This window comes from Podarcis gaigeae, assembly GCF_964106915.1.
Source record: "Podarcis gaigeae genome assembly, chromosome: 1".
Lineage (NCBI taxonomy): Eukaryota > Metazoa > Chordata > Lepidosauria > Squamata > Lacertidae > Podarcis > Podarcis gaigeae.
This window is the reverse complement of record NC_139678.1, coordinates 85,915,472-85,938,842: the sequence shown is the minus strand read 5'-3', so window position 1 is coordinate 85,938,842 and position 23,371 is coordinate 85,915,472. Positions and strand designations below refer to the sequence as shown.

Below are 23,371 nucleotides of genomic sequence, written 5' to 3'. Positions count from 1 at the left end.
TTTTGGTGGGGGCTAGCAAAGCTGTTGAGCTTTTGAGAAATCAAAGTTGTTGAGCCCATGGAAATCGTCATGCCTGTTTAAAGTGGTACTGTAACACTTCAAATGTAAGATGTGAATGTGGCCAATATTTAGCTTGTCCTTGTGTACCATGCAAACAGGTTTGGAAAAGCTGGACTATTGTGCAGTGCAGGGGGAAAAAACTCAAGAAAGGGTCTTGAGGGAAAGGATGGGGAATCTCCTTCAGCTTGAGGGCTACAGTCTTTCGGGGAACTTTTGGGGGGCTTCATGCCAGTGGTGGGTGCAGGGCAGTTGCAAAAATGGCCAGAGCAACAGATGTAAGTCTTTCCTTTATACAGTAAGCTACACAAGCAGTTTGCACCTGTGAGCACACACTTCTTTTCAGGAAACAAGAGGCATTATCGAAATTCAAGGACACATTCCGGCTAAACAAAAACACTTGAAGAGGGTGTGGAGCAGGGCCAATGAGTGGCATTACCTTGGAAGCAGCGTGACCTAGCGAGAGCCCCAAGGGCCATACAGCGAGGCCTGGAGGGCCACATCCAGCCCCTGGGCCTGAGGTTCCTTCCTCCAGGCCTATAGTCCTGCAGCTGCCCTATAAATGTGAACTTAGGTCTGTACTCTGTCTCATACTTTGGCTTTGAAGAAATACCCTCCAGCCTCAAGGACCCTAGGCTGAATCCCCACAGTTAAGAGCTGCCCCCCTCCTGGAGTCCATATACATATGGAGTTACATATTCCTCTTGAGCTAGAGGAGCATAGCAAAATTTAGCACTGGAAATTACTTTTATTATTATTTATTATTTTTTATTATTTATTAAATTATCACCCTCCCCCTGCAGATCTCAGGGCAGTTCACAACATTAAATTACAACATAAAAACCACAAAATACATAGTAAAAATAAGAATAACTTAAAACATAACATAAAACAAAAATATCTAATTAATGAATGCCACACAGGTACAGTCCAATGAAGTTTAAGTACTTCAAAATCCCCTTGGCTAACAAAGAGTTAAGCATGTGCTTGATTGAAATGGCCCACATATTTGTTTGCTTCCCTGCTCCATCATCGTAAATAAATAATTAGACGGCCTCAACCCATTCATGTTTTGGTTCTTCCGACTTCTGATTAGCAATCATGTATTATGGGGTAATCACCTATTTTCTGATAGACCTCCTGTGCTGTGAACAACTGCATACAGGCAGAAATTCAGCGGGTTTCTGACACTGTACTGCACTGTACTGCAATGCCTATTTGTAGTGCAGCTGTTAAAAGTAAAGCAGAGAAGCCTTGCCAAGAAAACAGGTGGCAGCCAGATCCATTTGCATTTCTCAACATGCCCTTTCAATCACAGGGCACATGTGGGCTGCTCCTTAGCACTTTCCCTCTGCCCTGCCTCCAATAAGGAAGTGTTTGCTGCAGGCCTCTCCCTATGCACAAACATTCCTTCACACACAGAACGTCCCACCCCACCGGAGCTCAGCTGTCCACCCTCCCTCCCTTTTGCAAGCAGGTAGCATACCTGAGGCTTTCCTTGCCAGGGCCACGTCAGCTTCTTCCCTGAGCAGGCCCACAGGTAAGTCGAAACAAAGCTGGGGGAGGATTATGCAGTGGGCATCTGCTCCAGAGCCTCATGAAGGGGTTAGAAGTTTTGTGCTTATGGTTTTTTTTTAAGGGATGGGAAACTTGCACCTATTCAGGGTCTCTGGGCACAAGATTGCTGTTCTGTGCTGGTGAGAATAGACAGGTCAGCCTATGGCTAGAACCTCATAACTAGGCTGTACTTATCATTGGAGTAGATAGATTGCTTTTCCATATGCGAGTATAAGTGGGGATGTGGGGATTTCAATCCATCACAGATTTGTGACTGAGTGCAGAATCAGGGTGGCAGAGATGATGGTTTAAAGGGTGCACACAAAATACACTTGGGTGAGCTTGTACCATTTATAATTTCCTTTCACTATACTTGGACAGTCTAAAAATCACTCTGCTATCTCCCCCTGCCCTGTCCCTGGAACCTGCTCTGTTTATTTGCCTTCCCTGATCCAAAGCCTTTCAGCCTGTCCTCTGTCCAAATTCGCAATCTAGTTGAGGTTAGGACTTAACACTGATGACCCGGAAAAACTGTCTGCGGACAAACTTCAGCTCCCTTGCCAGTAAAGCAAGATGAGCGCCGCAACCCTGGAGTCATTCGCGACTGGATTTAACTGTCAGGGGTCCTTTACCTTTTAAGAATACAGCCAGGCTGGTGCCAGTGTATTTGGAAGAGTGTGGTTCCAGCTCTTGATCAGCTATGAGATTCACTGTGTTGGGTTTGTCTCTGTATAGCTTACCCTTTGGGGATTTTGGCAATGATAAAAAAGGGAAATAATATGCCATTTGATCCACCCACATAGAGGTGATTTGCTTTTAAAATGGAGGTTCCAGAATGCATGTTTGCCTGGAAGCCACATCATCTGAAGAGAGGGATCCCCTTTTCCTGATCCCAGAAATGTTGGGACTGACTATGGTCATCTATAGTTGAGAGAAATGTACTACCGGTACTTATGTATTAAGGTTCCCTGCTTATTGTTACTGTACATGTTTCAAGGCTGTTTGTATAGCCTGCAATTTCATGCTTTCATCATGCAGGCACCAATTTCTTTTTATTTCTTTTTCTAGCCCTTATGGCTACAAATTGTGTGGGCAATACCTGGAAAAATGTTAGAAGCCTTGTGGAGCATTGAACAGGATTTGCACTGGTAGAGAGGCTCTCTAACCAGCAGAATATGAATATGCAAATGTGCAAATATTTGCAAATTTGATTATTCATGTTGTAGAATTCAGGGTGGGGTGGCTGGTGAAAAGGTTTAGTTTACCTTAGCGTAGATTTTCATTTTTCACACAGAGTACACACAGTCTGGTGATTTTAGACTGGAGTGGTAGCTCTCCTCCTTCCCCTGTTTCTTACTCAACCTAGGTGCCCAAATGCAAACAGTTAATAGCCCCACGTTGTGTTTCTCCTTCACACAATTGAGCAGGGGTTAGATGCTCTGGAATAGCTGCACCACAGCAGTGGCAAGTAGATTTCAAGTTTGAAGGATCCACTTTGTTTTTTCCTGGAACCTCAAAGTCCACCAGCTGAAGCAAAGTGCAAAAGAGTGGCTTAACTGGCTGGACATACGCTTGGAATTAAGGGATGTGGCACATCTGAGTGCATGTCTCACCCCAGGAATGGAGCTCACAGTTCTTTCATTCAACAATCCATTCCTGGTTTCCTATTCACTCCCACCCCACAAGCTTGGTTTTAGCAACCCAGCTTGGTAGAAAGTCACTGCCAGTGCTTTTTTCTGGGGGGGTGTAGGGGTACACATACCCCTAAACATTTTGTGAATCTTTCTACTTTTGTCCATTTGCTGTATTTATTTTCCACGATTTGAACTATAAAATGGTGATTTTCTTGAGTCAAAAAGAGTACCCATAAACATTTTTTTTAGAAAAAAGCACTGGTCATTGTTATAGTTAAACTACTGAGAATCAGAAATTCTTGGTGATCTGTTTCATGCAAACTACCCAGAAAGCTATTGGTGGATCCTAATAAACCTTCTACCCTCTCTCACTGTGGCAAATGGCCTTTCTAGCCCCTTTGACATTTCTCCCCAAAAAAGGGATGGGGAACTTGTGTCTCTCTACCTGTTGCTAAACTGCAACTCCCATCCCCCCTGCCAGTGGGTTGGAGTCCAGCAACACCTGGAGGGCCACAAGTTCCCCATTCATGCTCCTGAGCCACCTGTCTCAGAAGTGGATTCAACAGGGTAACGCAGATCCTCCTGGTGGGGTATGGGGCCTCATTAAAAAAAAAAAATGGCGCAACACCAGCTCTACAAGCCAGACCATTGTATTCACCACCATGAAAGGGAGGGAGGCTGTTGTCACTATCTCACATCTCCTTTGCCTCCTCAAATGCTGCTTTGCTTCTTATGTCTCCAGAGACTGTGTGGGAAGCTGTGGGGGATCGAGAACCCAGTTCCACCATCTTTAATCTACACCACATATCCTACCTGCGCTGGGCTTGTTTTCAGTTGCCTGCGGCTGATTAATAGGACTCAGGCAGCTAAAGCAAGTCTGGGGCGTGAAAGGAGAGCCCTCCATTTGTGAAAGATCAAATGTAGCAAGCTGGAGAAGATGCACTTGAGCCAGGATATGGAACAGGACATAAAGATGGCACAGCTGTGGAGCATGATGGACCAATGGATCGCAGGGCAGAGACGGGTGGAACTCCAACTCCCATCAGCCACACCCAGAAGACCAATTGTCAGGAATGATGGGAGCTGCAGTCCAGCAACATCCGGGGGGAGAGGTGCATAGGTTCCCCATGTCCGCTCAGGGGTGACAGGATGTGAGTGGCCTGTCTGGCTTCCCAAATAGATGATTTGGGATGACCTGGACAAATAGTTTCTGTATACCTGGGATACGGAAACTTTTTTAGCCCAAGGGCCACATTTTCTTGTGGACAACCTTCCAGGAGAGGATCCACTTAACTTCCCATTCAGAAGCATCCCATCCCAATGTTTAAAAAGGAGTGTTGGGACTGCATGGGGAAGAGGCGAGGTGCCTCTTAACACATAGTAACAGCAATAACAGATGAAATGGAAACCCTGGAATACTCATTCTGAAGCTGACCGGACACAGGTTAGAGCTCAATGTCGAGCCTACCAAGTGGCGGTAGCGACGGCGAAGAAGACTTTCTTCACCGCCTCTATTGCATCTGCAGAAAACAGCAGCAGGAGACTTTTTCAGGTGGTCCGCAATTTAGCAGAACCACCTGCTACATCGGGGCCCAGTACGGGCCACATGATCTCCTGCAATGATTTTGCAAAGTTTTTTGCAGATAAAGTCGCTCAGATTCGTGAAGAGGTAGACGCCACCGTGGGAGCAGGGCCGGGGCGGGAGAGTGCTAGAGTCCTGTCTAGTCAAATTGCATGGGATCAATTCCAATCTGTTACCTCCGAGGATGTGAACAGGCTGCTTGGACGAGTGAAACCAACCACCTGTCTCCTGGATCCTTGCCCATGCTGGCTTATAAAAGCTAGCCGGGAAGGACTGGGCGATGGGCTTTGTGGGGTGGTGAATGCTTCCCTCCGTGAGGGAGCCTTCCCAGACCCGCTGAAAGAGGCGGTTATCAAACCTCTTCTTAAAAAACCATCTTTAGATGCGGCCACGATCGCCCAGTCTCAAATCTTCCATTCTTGGGCAAGGTGATTGAGCGAGTGGTGGCTGAACAACTCCAGGCACGCCTGGAAGAAGCGGACCATTTGGATTCCTTCCAGTCGGGATTCAGGCCTCATCATGGGACTGAAACTGCCTTGGTCGCACTGGTTGATGATCTCCGGCAGGCTAGGGACAAAGGTGAGAGCTGTTTCCTAGTTCTGCTGGATCTCTCAGCGGCGTTTGATACCATCGACCATAACATCCTTCTGGACCGTCTTGAGGGGCTGGGAGCTGGGGGCACTGTCATACAGTGGTTCCGCTCCTTCCTCCTGGGCCGTGTTCAGAAAGTGGTGGTGGGGGATGAGTGTTCAGACCCCTGGGCTCTCACTTGTGGGGTGCCTCAGGGTTCTGTCCTCTCCCCCATGCTTTTCAACATCTACATGCAGCCGCTGGGAGAGATCATCAGGGGGTTTGGGCTGGGTGTTCTTCAGTATGCGGATGATACCCAGTTCTACCTCTCTTTCAAATCAGAACCAGTGAAGGCGGTGACGGTCCTGTGTGAGTGTCTGGAGGCGGTTGGAGGATGGATGGCGGCTAACAGATTGAGATTGAATCCTGACAAGACAGAAGTACTGTTTCTGGGGGACAGGAGGCGGGCAGGTGTGGAGGACTCCCTGGTCCTGAATGGGGTACCTGTGCCCCTGAAGGACCAGGTGTGCAGCCTGGGAGTCATTTTGGACTCACAGCTGTCCATGGAGGCACAGGTTAAATCCGTGTCCAGGGCAGCTGTGTACCAGCTCCATCTGGTACGCAGGCTGAGACCCTATCTGCCTGTGGACTGCCTCGCTAGAGTAGTGCATGCTCTGGTTATCTCCCGCTTGGACTACTGCAATGCACTCTACGTGGGGCTACCTTTGAAGGTGACCCGGAAACTACAACTAATCCAGAACGCAGCAGCCAGACTGGTGACTGGGAGCGGCCGCCGAGACCATATAACACCGGTCTTGAAAGACCTACATTGGCTCCCAGTACGTTTCCGAGCACAATTCAAAGTGTTGGTGCTGACCTTTAAAGCCCTAAACGGCCTCGGTCCAGTATACCTGAAGGAGCGTCTCCACCCCCATCGTTCTACCCGGACACTGAGGTCCAGCACTGAGGGCCTTCTGGCGGTTCCCTCACTGCGAGAAGCCAAGTTACAGGGAACCAGGCAGAGGGCCTTCTCGGTAGTGGCGCCCTCCCTGTGGAATGCCCTCCCACCAGATGTCAAAGAGAACAACAACTACCAGACTTTTAGAAGATATCTGAAGGCAGCCCTGTTTAGGGATGTTTTTAATGTTTGATGTATCATAGTATTTTAATATTCTTTTGGAAGCCGCCCAGAGTGGCTGGGGAGGCCCAGCCAGATGGGCGGGGTATAAATAATAAATTATTATTATTATTATTATTACTACATCATTGGTTATCCAAGGATATTTGAGCCCTAGACACTTCCAAATGAGTATGTTTCTATTAGGGTCCACAAGAAGAAGAGCTTGTCTGCCTGTGGGACATCCTCTGTGCAGGAAACCCAGCCTAATCTTTTTCTACATAGAGAGAGAGGTGAATAGAGGACACTTTGCACATGTTCAGAGGCATGCCACCTCCCAGTCCGCTTGCATGTACAGAAAACCATTAACAGAGGGCATTAACATATGAGATTCCTGAATCTGACAACATTTTCTTAAAGAGGTTCTGATACTTTATATCAGTAGGCCCCATTTCAACATCTGAAAGGATGTCTCTTGTAAACCACACAGAACCATTAACATAGCTTGTCGTGTCTGTTCTGGGGGCGCTCTGACGAAAGGCTCCTAGCAAAGGAAGGATGTCCATTATGCCCATATATGGGAAGGGGAAAGGAAATTTTTGCCCTTGGCATATTAAAACATTGCAAGGGAGCCTGCAATAACAAATCTCTTGTCTCACCACATAAACAGCACACAGCAGCCTGTTCCCACACAAACTGTTCAGCTAGGCTGCCCTGACAAGGTGTCGTTTGAACACTGCATTGTTAATTTGAACATCACCATGTTAATTTGCCAAAACCAGCTAATGGGCCTTGGAATTCAAATGATTAAAATCCTTCCAGTCCCCCATAACAGGAACTGGCCCAAAGCTTCTCAGATCTTCTGTGACAGCAAGCAATTCAAAGCATGCCTCCAGACTGTTCCTATTTTTCAGGAAGGATTTGAGCCCTCTGCCACTCTAGGACAGCAGGTCCACTTTATGCAGTTAGGAAAGTGGCTGAAAAATGGACTGAAAAGTGTGGGATGAACAACAGTAAGATGCATGAGCACCCTGCAAGCAAATTGGGATGAATGCCCACTGTCATGAAACATATCTACAAATGAATGAAAATGAATGTTCAGTAGAGACTGAACATAGTGTAACCTCCATGAAAACTTTGTGTAAGCAAATCAGTATGAACGCTCAACAAACAGATTCTGTGGAGGAACCCTAAGCCAATGGCCAACACTGGCGCTGTGACCCCCTCCATTGCATAGGCTGCATTAAGACACCAGAGAAGACCAGCCATCACTGACCCATTGTCCATACGCAGGAATGTCATGAGATTACAGATTAGTGGCCCATCAGCACTGATGTTATATTGCACCAAACACCATATTAAATCAAGCATCCATTTTAGCTTAGCCTGGGCTATGAGCACGCTAGCAGTTATACAGTTGTTGTCCATGAGTTATACAGTTATATAGTTGTTGAACCCCTGACCTACCTAGCAGCAAGTCAGTAGTCCCCAGTCCAGTGTCAATCCACAAGTCCAAAGTCCAAACCTAAGCACAGAAATCCTGGAGCCTTCAAGCTGGGATCCATCAACATGAACAGACACAGCCCTAGAACTCTGCTGCCCTTTGTATGCTGATTGTAGCATCTGGGCTTGACGAGGCATGTGACCCTCATCTTTTTCAAACCTACTCCAGCTGAGGAATCACACACCTCCTCCTAGAGCTATCAAGCCCCACCTGGCCAGCTAGTGAACTGGGCTGTGGAACCTTGCCTGCCTCAGCCTCCCTATGCCTCAGATCCCACCATGTTTGAGGAGCCAGGGGCCCCTCTGACTCTGGTGATGGGTCCTGCTGCTCTGGATCCTGTGCACTGACCCCTATGCCCTTGTCAACCTTCTTCACCCTGTAAGTACTCCCTACACCAAATTCCCCTTCCCCAGCTTGCCCCAGTGTGTCCCAGTTCATGACAGCTGTCCTTTAAGCCTCTAGTTACATTTTGTTGCAGGCTAATGAGAACCTTTGGGTTGGCCTGCAAACTGATTCCTACTTCGGTGAGATTTACCGGTAACTTGCTTGTAGTGATGGAAGATAGGGAGGGAGATCCTGTGTGCAAAACAACAAGGGCAATTTTCATAGCAAGGGGGCCTGTTGCTATTATTTTTCTGAGATTAAAAGTAAGAACTCAAAAGGGAAAGGCAAGGAAGCAGATAGGCATTGATCTTTCCAGATCTCTCATCTGCCCACCCCATCTTCTTTCAGCTCTCTGAACAAGAGCGTAGACCACGTGTTGTTTTCTTGCTGCCTTTTGATGCCTTGACAGTGTGAAATACATGCATTTCCCCTTATTTAGCCACTAGATGTCTCTGTCCTGTCTGCTTGCCCAGACAAGGTACAGTATACAGTACAGAACCTGGGGGAAATGACAGGACCTAAGGAGATAATGCCCAACTTTTGTGCATGTGCATGATATGATGATTATTGATTCATAAATATTTTGCCCCCCCAAAAAATTAAAGGTAGACTGTGGTTCTGTATTCTAACAGGGGACAGGATAGAGGCTCTTTGGCATTTTGGCAGAGAGCATATCAAACTTGCCAACTCCAGCCTGCATTCATCAACCACTCTTCGAACCACGTTTCTGTAGAAAACTCTTCCCAACCTGGTGCCCTCCAAATGCTGGTGGACTACTGCTCTCATCATCCCTGACCTCTGGTTGTGCTGGCTGGGGCTCCTGGGCCTGGAGTCCAACAGCATCTGGAGGGCACCAGGTTGGGATAGAGCCTTGGCAGCCCCTCCCCAGAAGCCAGTGGCAACTGGTGCTCATTGGTACTTGCGGGGCAGAAGACAGGGAGGATAACAGTAGGCAGGACAATTTTCTCACTGTCCTTCTCCCTGCCGAGTTCAGCAAAGGCAAAACTGAGACTAAAGAGGAAGGAAAAGCTGACAGCCATCACCCCTTTCCCTTGGGCTGGTTGTAAGTAAGAAGGCACGCAGGCAGGTGGAGGCTGGCTGAGGGAAGAGGGAAGTTGGTGGGGTGTTGCCCCTTTTGCCCTAGCCTCCACTGCCAAGAGCAACACTGTTTCACCACCATCACCCAAAATCTGCTGTCTTGGATCGACTTCTCACTTGGCTCCATAGTTGTGGCAGTAACCTTAGCACTGACACCACCATCATGTTTGCCTAGGAGGACCCTGTTTCCAAAGAGCTCCTTCCGTTATCATCATCAATTTATATGCCACCCATCTCCCTACCAAAAAACAAACAAACAAACGTAAAAACACAACACATACACACACAAAACTTCAGACATCTTTTTAAAATCACATCTGCTGGGCGGATGCTCCACAGGGCAGGTGTGACTACTGAGAAGGCCCTCTGCCTGGTTCCCTGTAACCTCTTCTCTCTCAGTGAGAGAACCACCAGAAGGCCCTTGGTGCTGGACCTCAGTGTCTGGACTGAACAATGGGGGTGGAGACACTCCTTCAGGTATACAGGGTCAGAGCTGTTTCGGGCTTTAAAGGTCAGCACCAACACTCTGAATTGTACCCAGAAAAGAAGAAGCCCTCAGAAAGGAAAAGAGAGCCCTGCCCTAACCTGGCTCACATAATGCCCCTCCCCCACTGTTTTCCTGCTAAACCTCTTTCAAGTAGACTGAGATGTGGAACTCATTGTGACTGAGTGATGCGAGAGGTGGGGAAAGAAATACTGCTATAATGCACTATTATAAGAGGGTTATAATACTGTTATATTTTACTGAGATTAAGAAACCCACCATATAATTAGTATTACTGACACATCCAAGAGTGCCCCCTTGAAAGCTATCATGTGTTGGTCTTCAAGATGCAACTATCCAACATGGTTACCCCTTTGGAAATTCATCTACTTACTACTACTGTTGTTTTAAGTTACTAATGTATATACAATTTTGATTCACTATTATATAGATATTGGGGCAGGTGGAATTGCTTTCCTCCACCAGAGTTATTGAGAGGGATTGGACTGTACATGCAAATACAATTAGTTTATTTCGGGGGGGGGGGGGGAGTTAGCAGTAGCAAGTAGTGAATGTACCATCTAAATCTTAGGTGAGGTATGTTGTCAGGCCACAACTCCCAGGAGCCCCAGTCAACATTGCAGGCAGCCCAAGACCTCTGGTGGCAGGGGTGGCAGCCAATCTGAATAAAATATTGGGGGGGGGGTTTGCAGGTAAACCCCACCCCACATAACTGATCACATGATGCAGTGCATGCACACCATTTGAACGGCAATGCACACGAACTTTCGGAAGGCCTGACCCCCTCAAATATTTTATTGGGGCCAAAGGGACCTTGGCCCCTAAGAGTTGACTCCTATGTCTGGCGGGCACCAGGTTGCAGAAGGATGGGCGAGTCGATTAACAGATTATCCGATGGTAGCGAAATGGAACCTCTTCATTCAGAGATGCTCTACCTCTGAGCATCTGGTACTGAGGACAAATATCAGGGAAGATCGTTGCCTTGCTGTGCTCCCTCTCAGCTTCTGGAAAGCATCTTGCGAGCCACGGTGGGAAACGACAGAAGCCTTTTGGGTGATTCTGCGAGGCTCCAGGGCGAGGAGGAGGATGGGGCACCTTCGCCGCGGCTCCGCTTGTGGGTGGGGGGCGGGGGGGCACAGAATCACTTTCAGGTTAAAGGCCCATTAGGGCCTCCGTCGGGGCTCGTTTCCTTGTTGGCTCAGAGGCACTGGAGCAGAAGCGCCGCCGAGCGAGGGCCAGGCCAGGCGCTGTGTGTTTGCAAAGAGTTAAAGAGGCGGAAAATGCGAGGGCCGCGGCTGCCTCTCTCCATAGAAACGGCGATCTTTAACGGGGGGAACTTTATTAAAGTCCGATGGGGCGATAAGCGCCCGCGCCGCGCCTTTAATTAAAGCGCAGAGGAAATTGCAGGCGCCCAGGCCCTGCGCCCCTCGCAGGTTGCTTGGAGACTGCCCCCACCCTCGCCGCCGCTCTCCCCATCCCGCGCCCTGCCTCGACGGGTGGGGACCGTAATACATAATAACAACCATCATCTTCCCCAGGCGAAGGCAATAATACCCCCCGCGGGCGCGGGGTGGGCGCAGAGCTGCCATGAGACGCGGCGCGGCCCGGACCCTGCTGCTCAACATGTACCTGCCAGGTAGGGCAGGGACCAAAGGCGAGGGCTGCCCGGCGCCGCCGCCGCAGCTTTCCACGTGGTGGATCGGTCCCTTTCCTCCCAGCCCAGACCCTAGGCTCCCACCTCTGCCTTCCGTTTATTCTCTTGCTCGTTTCCCCTAACTGCCATTTCTCCCCCTCCACGAAGATCGCTCCTTGGTTCTCTTCAGCAGGCGCGCAGAGCCGTCTCTCTCGCCGTCCCTCTTTAAAGCTGCCCCGACGGCTCCCATCGGAAGTCGGATTTCCTTTTTCCTGGACGCGTTTCCTGGCTTCATAGCGGCTTGGCATGGGTGGGGGGGCGAGGCAGAGCGGCAGAGGCGGGCGGCGGGGGGACTTTGAAATACAACCAGGCTCGCTCTGGAGAGAGAGAGGGAGCTTGTCCAACGCGCCCGCCCCCTCCATCAAGTCCCAATTACGGGGAGATTCTTGGGTGGGGACCGGGATCGGTTTGGGTTTGCGCTCATTTTCCCCACCTCTCTTTCTCTCTGTCTCTCTTCTTGCTGATCTTATTTGCAGACCCAGTTGGGGAAACTTTGTTCAAAGAAGGCAAAAGCCAGGCGTGGGGATCACTGGGGCCGGGAGTCCAAAAAGGTAAGACCCTCGCTTCCCCGCCTTCCCGGAAAGTACCGAAAAAGGAGTGCGTGGGGCTACTGGGGCGCCTTTCAAGGCAGTCTGTTGCCAAAGGGCGATCAATTTGTAGGTTCTTTTCGAAGGGCAAATTTGCTAAATATCCAATGGGGGGGGGGTTCTTCTCGCATCATCATCTGCACCTGACGCTAAGCAGAGGATGCGCATCATCCAATGCAACAAAGTCTCCCCTTCAGGGGTTCGGAATCTGCGCCTTATAGGAAGGAGCGCACCCTCTTTTCTCTAGCAAACGCTCTTTAAAGTTGGGTGGGCCCCCAAAACCTTAGAAATAAACGATGGTGTATATGTGTGGTTGTTGCAAAACCACTTCAAAAGCAACGCGGTACCCGAATCAGCTGCGGGTGCAAAACAAGAAGCGCGCCCGGGGCAGGATTTGATCCTGCTTGATATATCTATCATTTCAGTAATAATGGAGTTAGTAGGGTGAGGGTGTGCGCTGGTTGATTTGTACCTCTAAAGCACTTGGAGGCGCAAAGCCCCAAATAATGGTGGAAGAGATCTCCGGCTTTTTTTTTTTTTTTAATAAAAAGAGAGAGAAAGGAGGAATTAATATCGACTTCCTTCTCTGAAATCCGATCCTTGGTCTGTCTGGCTCAGTATCGCCTGCCGTGGGTGGCAGCGGCTCTCCGGGGTTTTAGCCAGAGGGTCTTCCTCAGACCTACTTGGAGATGGCAGGAATTGAACTCAGCACCTTCTGTAAGCCAAGCGGAAGTAGCTACAGCCGCTCCAAAACCTCTGCTTTAGCTTCCCATCGCTGTCAAGGGAACCTGCTCCTCAAATGCTTAAGGCGGCGAAGACGTCCTTCAACACCCTGCGCCTCCCGAAATCGGTGCTAGCTGGGATCAAACTGCGCGGAGAGCTGGACCCTGCCTTGGACTTCAGGGGATCTTGACCAGCAGGTTGCCACGGAAAGGAAAAATGGCACCCTTCCTTAAGGCTGCTGGCAGAGTAGTAAGCTTTGGTATTGCACCGGGCTCTACTTCAGGCAAGATTGACTACTGCATTGTTCAAATTCACGGGTTTCAGTGAATTATTTTTTTTAAAGAAAAAACACTTTCAAGCTTTAGGAGCGTGGAGCGAGGCAAGAATCCCCCCCCCCAGCTCTGTGTAGCTTGAGAACTTCCTCTTTTAATACACAGTACTGCAATTTTAGTGGCAAGCCCATCTGGGCAAAGAGGGGTCCTATTAAATCTCCTTTCTGCCCTCCAAGAACCGGCACCAAACATCCCCAACCCCGCCGCCACCATCAAGCGCCCTTTCCCTTCTTTCGGAGGCTTCCCCAGAAACCAGGCTCTGATCGGCCGGGCAACCCTGCCTAAGATCGTAGGGACAGAGAGCAAGGGAAAGAATCGAGGGCATATTCGGCAAGGAGCTGCGGGAGACGTCTTGAAAGAAGGTGAGGCTGTTTTCTGGAGCAGAGAACTTAGCCGAAAAGCAGCTCTGAGTTCTGCAATATCATGGAATATCATATCTTATTCTTATAAGAAGGTGAAAACAAAGTCACAGCCGGACTCCTAAGACCCCGAGGAAGCGTTCTGTCCAAATGGCGCTGCCGAGAACTATTTGTATTCCCAACGCCCATCTCTTGCACCATCTCGAAAATTCTCAGTCCCTCCGTTAGACTCTTTCTCTCACCTTGGAGATAAGGAAACAAGCAGCCCAATTAAGCTCCAGAACTTGGATCCCGTTCTCTCTGAAAGTATTAAATACGCTGAAATACCACTGACTCAAAGCACACGTACAGCAACAGTTTAATTGCGTTTCGGGGTTTGGGCCACTTAATTACAAAACAAACAAACGCGGGGAGACTTTCTAGCACCCCAGCCTAACATCAGCCTCGATTCAGCTGCTACTGACCCACATCCCTCTTGGCTTAATCGGTTCCCACTGATGTGCGCCTCTGGCGCAGTTGGGGACCAGCCTTTGGCATTCGTTTCAGCGGGATCTCTCAGGCAGGTTTTCTAGGAAGTAGTAAATCCCCTGAGTTTAACGAGATGTCACTCCCAATCTGGACTACAACCGAGGAAACCAACTTTCTTAACCTGTTAATGCCAATAGCTGCTACACAAATAATGGCTTAGGAGCGGGGGTGTCGCGTTCATAATTCCCAGGTGGGAGCGCCGATGGTCCCTGGATCGCGCGGACTGACTGCTTAGAGCAATTTAGGCGCAGTTGGTTAGAGCATTTTTCACACTCCATTTCCTACGGAATCCAGTTTCGCAACAGTACTAGCAGAAATAATCTATAGCATCTCAAAATCGCAGGTTTGAGGGAAAAGAGGCGCAGAAGTGCCAACTTTTATTTATTTATCATTACCATCACAATTATTCTACCCCAATTTTCTTCCATGGAGTGTCCTACATAGCTCTCCCCTACATAAAGTGTCCTACATAGCTCTCCCCTTTTCTCGTCTTATTCTTACAACAACCCTGAGAGGTAAGCTAGGCTGAGCGAGAAAGCGACTGGCCCAAGGAGAACCGCTGGCTGAGTAGAGACTTGAATTCTGGCCTCACAGGTCCCAGCGCTCTAACTACGATGCCACACGGGCTAGCGGGTTTGGCAAAAGGGTGAAATGATGAACGAACGCCATAAAGCCAAGGTTGTTGTTGTTGTTATTATTATTATTATTATTATTTATTTATTTAAAAGAAATCTGATTTTATTTAACTTAAACGAAGTAACTCGTCGGTGTGCATTTACCAATTTTTATGTACATCTCTTACCCCAAATACAACTCCGAAGGGGGAGAGGAGAGGAATTCACGGTTTGGGGGGGCAATTGGCAAGGGATTCAACAAATGTCAAAATCCACAAAACGCGTGTCTTGCGCTGCGGTGCATCGCTGGGCAGATACATCGCGAGTGCAAAATAAATAGTTCCTCTTGAACCGGCCAAGTACCGACTCCGGTAAGAGAGAGTAAATAAATATTTCTAAATTCGGCCAATAGTGCCCAATATATGAATAACGTTAGCGGAACCAATAATTCGTATGCATACAGCACTGTAGAGCGTACAAAATACTTCATGCACCTTATTTTGTGTTGGTGCTATCCATAAAACTGCCCTGCAAGGTAGATCAATATTATTATCCGAGTACAGTAACTGGATTTTTCCCCTCACCAGGGCAGTGTATGTATATTGGATAAAATATATTAAATAACATTACGATATCACTTAAAAGCACCATTAAAACACACAAAAATGCTATAATGCAGAAGGACGGAGGCAAAACCCGATGTAAACAGATTCATCTGCTGAGAAATGTGGAGTGAAGCTTCCTTTAGAGCCGACTCCATCTGCAGTTTATGCATCCTTGCCCAAAAGTAAGGTTGCATTCCTATACTAACTCACCTTGGAGTAAATCCCACGGATTTAAAGTTTAAAGCAGAAGAAAACCAGAAAGAAGAATTAAAAAGCTAGGCGAAAGATGTAGGCCACCAGTTTGACCTCCCCAAGGGCGTCGAAGGCAGTCTCTTAGAGAAACAATGTTATTTTCGCCGCTTAAGACAGTGGGCTGGAAATAAATGTTGCCCATTTATTGAATCTCGAGGTTGGAGATCAACGAAACACAGCGGATAGGGTTTCTCCTTTCTAAGAGAGAGCGAGAGAGAGCGCTTTTTCGAGAAATAAGATGGGAATAAAGTTTTGGGGTCTTGGGGACATATTTTCCCTTCACAAGGTAGTTTCGTTTGCTGTTGCCTGAACAATGGACTCCGCCCTTCGGTCTATTTGCAAAGTCAATCTGCCACCAGTTGACAGCGTGCGTAATTTCTAAATAGCTTTGGGCACAATCACGATTTGAGGAGTTGATATGGGAAGTCCGGTTGATCTCAAGAGCGGTGGGGGCGGGAAGCAGGCGAGGTTTTAGGGGGAATCCGATGCACATTTACCCGAACGTAAACTTCATTGACCAGTCAACGACGCTTATTTCTGAGGAGCAGAAATTTGAGCAGGCGTGTTGTAGAGGATTGCAGTGTTAAGGTGAGGCAGTAGTCCCACGGCGATGGGTACGAAGTACTCTGCCTTAGAAGTGCTAAACAACCATGCTCCTTGGGTTTATATCTAGGGTGCACGGGGTTGTACACAAGCATTTGCGTATATGTAACAGTGTGTATTAGCAAGCATACCCACTTTAAGTAAGAGAGCACATTAGAAACCTGACACGTGTTGGAAATCAACTGCGGTTGTCTTGGTTTTTAAACGTTCTATTCTCTTTATAAGAGCGTGCACCCTTATAAACATTATAGAGGCTGGTACGTGGTCGCCCTCTCCTAAAAGCAAAAAATGAATCGAACACACTTTTCCGCACCTGGAACTCAGAATTGTGAAGAGGAGGGTTAGCGCTTGGACAAAAGCTCTTTCCTCTTCCGGGTTTCATTTATCTGACTTCAAATGTGCTATAGCCTTCCAGATGTTGAATGGACTACACTTTCCCTTTTCTCTGACCATTGGCCTTGCTGGCTGGGGCTGATGGAATGCAACAACGTCTGGAGGACCGGTTTCCTATCCCCTCTGATTCAGCTGTGGTCCTCCCCCCCCCCCAAAAAAAATTGCTGCTTAAGTTACATTTTATATTGAGCGACTGGTTTCCCCAGCAGCAAGTACGAAATACTTGAACTGTGCCTGATCAGGTTAAAACTGTCAGCGCTTTTCCTTGTGGCACCTTAAAGATTAGCAGGTTTTATTATGCCATATATTTTCTTGGGCTAAATTCCACTCAGCGTCTGATGAAGTGGGCTGTAGTCAATGAATGTTTGTGCTTGCGTTAGGGTGATAGCCAGCCTTAGTGATACTCCAGCAGCCACATTGAAATCAGTGGACTCCAGTGGCCCCTTGATTTCACTTAGTCTGCTCTGAGTATCACTAACCTTGGATATCACACTCAGTCTTCTAGAGGCTATAAGACCCTTTGTCGATTTTAACTGCCACATATTAACAGGGTTACCCTTCTGGAAATGTTTCATCTTTTATCTGTAGCCTGGCCTACATATGCAGCAGAATAAAGTTTTTGTGGGTAGATGAGGAAAGTCATTTTTTAAAACATTCCCTAAGGAAAACAAAAAAAGCCCTTTGAAAGTAGAAAGCTAGCAGCTCAGGGAGAAAGGTTTTAGCCCAGCCACCTCTCTGCTGTTCTAGTTTTCTACTTGCAAAAGGGTGTGGTGGGTTTCTTGGGGAGGGGTTACACAGGGAAAGATTAAGAAATGTGATTTCCCTACCTGGCATCTGAAATGGGTACCATTTATTCTACCATCACCCAGTCTACCACCTCATTCTGTTGCAAGTGTAGAGGAGGCCTCTCTAGACTACAATAAAAAAGGAAACGGATTAAGATCAGAAGTTATTTCAGAACCATTTGTTCAGGACAGCAACATCAATAGAGGACATGCATGTGTGAAACTGCTAGCACTGGTTAAATGCTGAACAATATTTTATGTCACTTTATAATAGCACTCAAACCAGTCACTTGTCAATGTTTAAGATGACACATTTGGCTGTGTGAATCAGCTCTTCTTGTCTTGGAAGAAATAAAGTTAAAAATTATATCATTAGTAGTGTGAGATTCCATAATTGTACACATACAGAAGGTTGGTTCAGATATTTTATTTATTTAATTAGTTATATGAACTATGTCTATGTTCACTATGCATATTGTAATGTAACCTATCTGAATATCTAGAAACACAGAGAGCATTGATTTTGTTTTTCATTTTCTGACCTCCATTCCTTCAAATTAGTTCAGACAAAGCAAGTTCTTAGGTTTACCTGTAGTAAATAAATGTATCAGTTGTATATTTTTTATACAATTTTTGCTTAAAAACAAAAATAGTTAGCAGGAAGCAACATAATAGGTGTGCCATGCTGTGTAAACCATAATACTCTATAGCGCTTTGTTTGTATCTAACTGGTCACAACAGTCAAATGAGTGTAAGGCTGTGATCTTCATTGCAAACTAACTTGGGGTATTAAATCCTAGGGTGCTTCTGGTTGGGGGCTTAATACTGCAAACAGCTCATTCAGATACGGTAAATGGGGGGTGGGCTTTTTTTAAATATCAGATTTTCTAATCCAGATTAAATAGGGGGAAATATGAACTGGTGTTTTTATGCCAATGATGTCATGTGGAAGCTGTGAAAACCTGCACACATAGAGGTAATGATTCTGCAATATACACCCACCTAAAAGCACTGCATCTCATATAGAATGGATTCACTTCCTAGTAAAGGTCTATAGAGAAGAAAGAGAATATGGATACATTTTTTTAAATGAGGTAGGTTTTGGAGTGACTGGGAAAATGCAAAGGATTCAGCTCTGAAGAGTTCAAAGCAGTCAACAGTGTGAGCTATTTGGCTTTCTTAACAGACACAGAGGAATAAGAGTATTATTATATATTTGAGGGTGGGACAGTGGTTATGGGAAAGGGAGTGAAATATTGTTGTGAGTTTGGGGGAAGGGGTTAGGCTATATAATGCCTAAGTCCCTTCAAATTCCTGGATCCAGCAAGGGTTAAAATCTAATGGAGGATTCTATTGCTGAATTACCAGTAGCTAGGCAAGGGCCATAGTTATCACCTAAGTATGGTCCTTAGTCTGACAAAGAAAGCTGTTCTGTGCCAGAGGGTAAATGGGTGGGCTAGAAGCAGGCTGCAGGCAGAAGCCAGGGAGTGAGAGCCATGCTTGATTCCAAGACTGTGTCTATGAAAGAAGCAAGACCACTTGGAGTGTTAATGCTGTAAGCTCCTTCATCTTGAGCTCTGGTTGTATATATGTGTAAATAAGGATACCACAGTCTCCACTGTCCCTCATTCCAAGGAAATGGGACCCTGGGTAAGTTCCTGGAACCCCTGAAATCTTGCACCTCTTTGAGACTGGGGTGGCATGCAACAATATATTTTGAGCTCTTCTAGTGGGAGCCTTAGGTCATAGAAGCTTATTGGTTAGTAATTACGGGTAGGGGGAAAATAGGAAAAGAGTTGACACTTCATATTTTGGCTCAGCCAGGAGTCTGATGTACCTTTTGTTTACCTTTAAATGTCCAAATGATAAGGAAGGATGGCAAGGATTTACAGCGAAAGGAACACAGCAGTCAGTGGGTGGACTTCAACATAGCATTAAGTTGGGTATGCAAGAGCAGAACAAGGTTTGCCCTCCCTTCCCCTGTTCTCTCCTCCCCTCCCTTCATGCCTCCCCCTAAGCCTGTTCTGAAGGTTCCCCCAACCCTTTTGTTGCTTGTATTTCCTTTTGTTGTTGCCTTTACTTGTGTTTTAACCTGGAAGTTGCTTTCCAGGCCATTGGGGATAGAAATCTTTTGGGAAAGTGTTATGTTAGACTTGGGCCCCAAATATCTGAAACAACACCTTCCCTGTACAGCAACCCTGGAATTAAGATAAAAGAAGGAGGGTCTTCTGGTGGTTTTGTTGCTCTCAGTAGTTGTGAGTGGGTTGAGCTCATGACAGAGCCTTTTTGGTGATGGCCCCAAGAGATGCATCTGACACCACTTCTCTACAGCTTCCATTGACACATCTCTATACCCTGGCCTTTGAAATTGGAAGTTTTGATGTTGGTGTCTTTTAACTGGAAGGATTATTGATGTTGAGCTTTATTGGGGGTGTTGTTTAGTTTTGACTGTTTTAATATGCTGTAATCTGCCCTGAGAGTTCTGGTGAAGGGCAGTTAAGAAAGAACATTATCATTGTTTACTTATTTAGACTGTCCCGGTAGAGAGGGATCTAGTGGCTAGTTGGTGTCTTCAGCATGTGTTTGGCATAACATTTAGTCTGGCCCTCAGAATTGGCCTGGACAAGCCAAACATAATGCCCTCCTGATGCGGCTGGACTCCAATTTCTGTCAGCCCCAGTCCATCTGCCCATGGCCAAGAGTCAAAGATCATGGGAGCTTTATTCTAACAACTTCTGTAGCAGCAATCCTGGGCTACAAGAATGTATGGGTCAGCATAAAGGCAGTTTCCTATGTTCATGTGAGGGGGGCAGGTCTGCCCCTTCAAGATGGGCCTTTCTCACTGCCCCTCTTTTGGCTTTTCAGGCAGTGGGCAGATCCAGTTGTGGCAATTTCTGCTGGAGCTGCTTTCTGATCGTGCCAATCTCAACTGCATCGCTTGGGAGGGCACCAATGGAGAGTTCAAACTCCTGGATCCCGACGAGGTGGCCCGGCGCTGGGGGGAGCGCAAGAGCAAGCCCAACATGAACTATGACAAGCTGAGCCGGGCCCTGCGCTACTACTATGACAAGAACATCATGACCAAGGTCCACGGCAAACGCTACGCCTACAAGTTTGACTTCCAGGGCCTGGCCCAAGTCTGCCAACCAGCAACACCAGACCACACCCTCTACAAATTCCAGGCACCCCTGCCCTTCTCTGGCATTTCCAAACTCAACATCATGGCCTCGGGGGTGACTCCAACCAGCTTCTCCTATTGGCCAGGCTCTACCCCCACTCTGTACCCCAGCCACGGCTTGCAGCCTTCAGCGCCCTTCAGTGCCATGGCAACCTCCCATATCAACAACATGAACAGCCACTACCACTAGGCCTCTCACCACTGCAGGGCAAGGGGGAGGGATGGGGAGAGAAGGGACGGCCCTCAGATTTCATCCTAAGACACTTCCCATTTTGACCAAGGAGGCAACTGTGTGCAGCAGGGAGGGACACTGTATTGAGACGACATTTTAAGATGGGCTGGATCTCAGCAAAGGCGTTGGATGATCTAGGGGGCATTTTGTGGGGGGTGAGCTCCCTCCCCATTGAATACAGGGCCCTTCATTTTGTAGAGAACATTTCAGCAATGCTCCCAATTTCTCTCTTTCTTTTTTTCCAACCCCTCTCCCACTATATTGAAATGGCTTCAGAACACTCTTGTATGTTTTGAAGTCTGGTCATGGACAGGCGTAAAGACCAGCCAGGGCTCAGCCCAGCAACACACATACAGTCACATATCCTGAGAGGTTGGTGATGGAGGTGAGATAGACTTTCAGGTCAAAGTTAGGCATCCTTGTGAGGTGGGGAAATGCTCCTCCTCCTTTTAAAATCCTGCTGGACATGAAGCCCATTCCCTTAGCTTCAGTGTCTTCATCTTCCCTGGATTAGATACATGGACAGGAATCTCATCCTATCAGGAATCCTGTACTGAACAGGAATACATTACATAGCTGCCATCAGATTTAGCTGGCTGATAATGCCAACGGAGGGCAGTTGAAATGGACGAATGGACATTTTCACAAAGAGGGAGGGATTTCTTTTCTTTTCTTATTCTTTGCCAGTGGCGTAGCGTGGGTTGTCAGCACCCGGGGCAAAGCAAGTAATTTGCGCTCCCTAACCCGTGGATTTGCGCCCCCTAACCCTAACCCCCAGATGTTGCGCCCGGTGCGGCCGGCCCCCCCCCTGCACCCCCCACGCTACGCCACTGTTCTTTGCTATAACCCGAAGTGCTGACAAAACCAAGTTTTGGCTCATCCCTATTCAAAATGCAGTTCTGCAGATACTTCCTTAACCCACAGGAATTAATATTAAAGCAGGAGGACACAAATATTTGAAAAGATGCGGCATGGTGTTCCCCAAGCTCCAAGAATTTAAATGCATCTGCCTGAGCCTGAGGTCTCTGATCTCACAAACTAGTCTAGGCATCAAATACCCCTCTATGAGCCCCAGCCTAATTCTCAGCCCAGCTGGGCTTCTTCTTTGCCCCCAAACCAAATCTCTTAATGCTGAACACACACAAGAGTTGCTGCTTCCATGTAGGCAGAACCAAAATACAAGTGTGGTAAAAGTTGTCAATGTATAAAGTTTCATTTTTTTTAAATAGCGAGGCAATATAATGGAAATGAAATATTTAATGAAATTCATTCTTTGCCCACTCTAAGTAACTATCAATATCATTATCATCATCATTATTATTAAATGTATTCATATCCCACCTTTCTCCCAAGTTGGGATTCAAGGTGGCATCCAACATCTAAGAACATCATTATATAATACAAGTAATATAAACTAGTTAAAAACAATACTTAAAACACACTTAGAGCAGCAGTTAAAATAGGGAACTACCATGTATAACATCAGGATCTGTTGCTTTGAACACACTGTAGAGTTTGGGGGTGGGAGCTGTGGCCAAACACATATTTTTATTTATTTATTACATTTGTATACCACCCTAGACCTACAGATCTCAGAGCGGTATACAAATTTATCAGTACAGCTGTGTCGTCTCACACAATCTTGCACCCAAACTACCCAAGAGAGACACTAAATGGTTACCATTATCAACAGGGCACACATGAAACTTAAAGAGGCTTGTGCTTTAAAAAGTCAAAGCTTTACAAATGCCTTTCCTCTGTTTTCCATGTGGAAGAGAAATCCACCAGAGGCTCAAATAGTGACATGAGCCTCATGTGTTATTGGCATTTTGACCTCTGAACCCTAAAAGTTATATTGATGACTCCTGTTCAGCATGGAAATGCACTTCAAATGGCATACAGAGATTCTTTTATTTCAATAAGTTATATACCATTTAATTGCATAATTTCTAAGCAGTGTACAAGAGAGATATGACGGACACCAGAAAACCTGCCGGAAAAACTGAGATGGTAGCTAAAGTCAAGAAAATAGCAATTGTCCTGGAAAACAGACTGCTTCTGCCCCTTCCTTTGCTTTCATGATTTCATCCCCTTTTGTCCCATTCTCAGGTTGATGGACATCATTTCAGGTTTCTGTGTTTGTGTGTGTGACAATGTTCAAAGACCTACTCTTAAATATATTCATGGTAAAATGCAAAAAGAGGGGGAAAAGGAAAAGTGTACTTTAATAGCACTTGTTCTGGTTCCTTTCTGGGGGTTCTTGATTTTAAAAAATGAGAAGAAGACACAAGACATACGGGTGCTCCTGAGGAAAGGTTCCACTGAAAATGAAGCACAGGGGCAGAAAAGCACGCATAGTGCCCTGCACAAGAGGCAACTTGATGGGGTCCTGTTCCAGCCTCGAGGCTTTGCCTATATATGGTAGGGGAAATGTAAACCCTCTTTGAAAATCCACGGAGAAATGCACAATAGAAATGCA

At 46.9% G+C, this 23,371-nt stretch overlaps 2 protein-coding genes across 3 annotated transcripts in view; one reads left to right on the top strand and one right to left on the bottom strand.

Annotated features, from left to right (window-relative positions):
- Positions 1–11,094: 11,094 nt before the first annotated feature.
- On the top strand, positions 11,095–21,575 carry FEV (FEV transcription factor, ETS family member). The gene is made up of 3 exons (XM_083752943.1): positions 11,095–11,644; positions 12,178–12,252; positions 20,348–21,575. The coding sequence occupies exons 1-3, from the start codon at positions 11,596–11,598 to the stop codon at positions 20,848–20,850; spliced, it is 627 nt and encodes a 208-aa protein (XP_083609069.1). The 5' UTR covers positions 11,095–11,595; the 3' UTR covers positions 20,851–21,575.
- The window catches only part of CDK5R2 (cyclin dependent kinase 5 regulatory subunit 2), an 87,420-nt gene continuing 81,556 nt past the window's right edge, over positions 17,508–23,371 (bottom strand). The window contains exon 3 of one of the 2 annotated variants that reach the window (XR_014566792.1): positions 17,508–17,611. The gene's annotated coding sequence lies outside the window, so the exon portion shown is untranslated. Of the gene's footprint in view, positions 17,612–18,051; positions 18,072–23,371 lie in introns of those variants that run through there. The other variant, XR_014566793.1, reaches the window with a different exon arrangement.

What these genes read in the sequence shown, in the direction of transcription:
- FEV (XM_083752943.1), top strand. Translation starts at nt 11,596, where the DNA reads ATGAGACGCGGCGCGGCCCGGACCCTGCTGCTCAACATGTACCTGCCA. An exon ending in GCTCAACATGTACCTGCCAG is followed by an intron (nt 11,645 to 12,177) that starts GTAGGGCAGGGA and finishes TCTTATTTGCAG; the next exon opens with ACCCAGTTGGGGAAACTTTG. An exon ending in GGGGCCGGGAGTCCAAAAAG is followed by an intron (nt 12,253 to 20,347) that starts GTAAGACCCTCG and finishes TTGGCTTTTCAG; the next exon opens with GCAGTGGGCAGATCCAGTTG.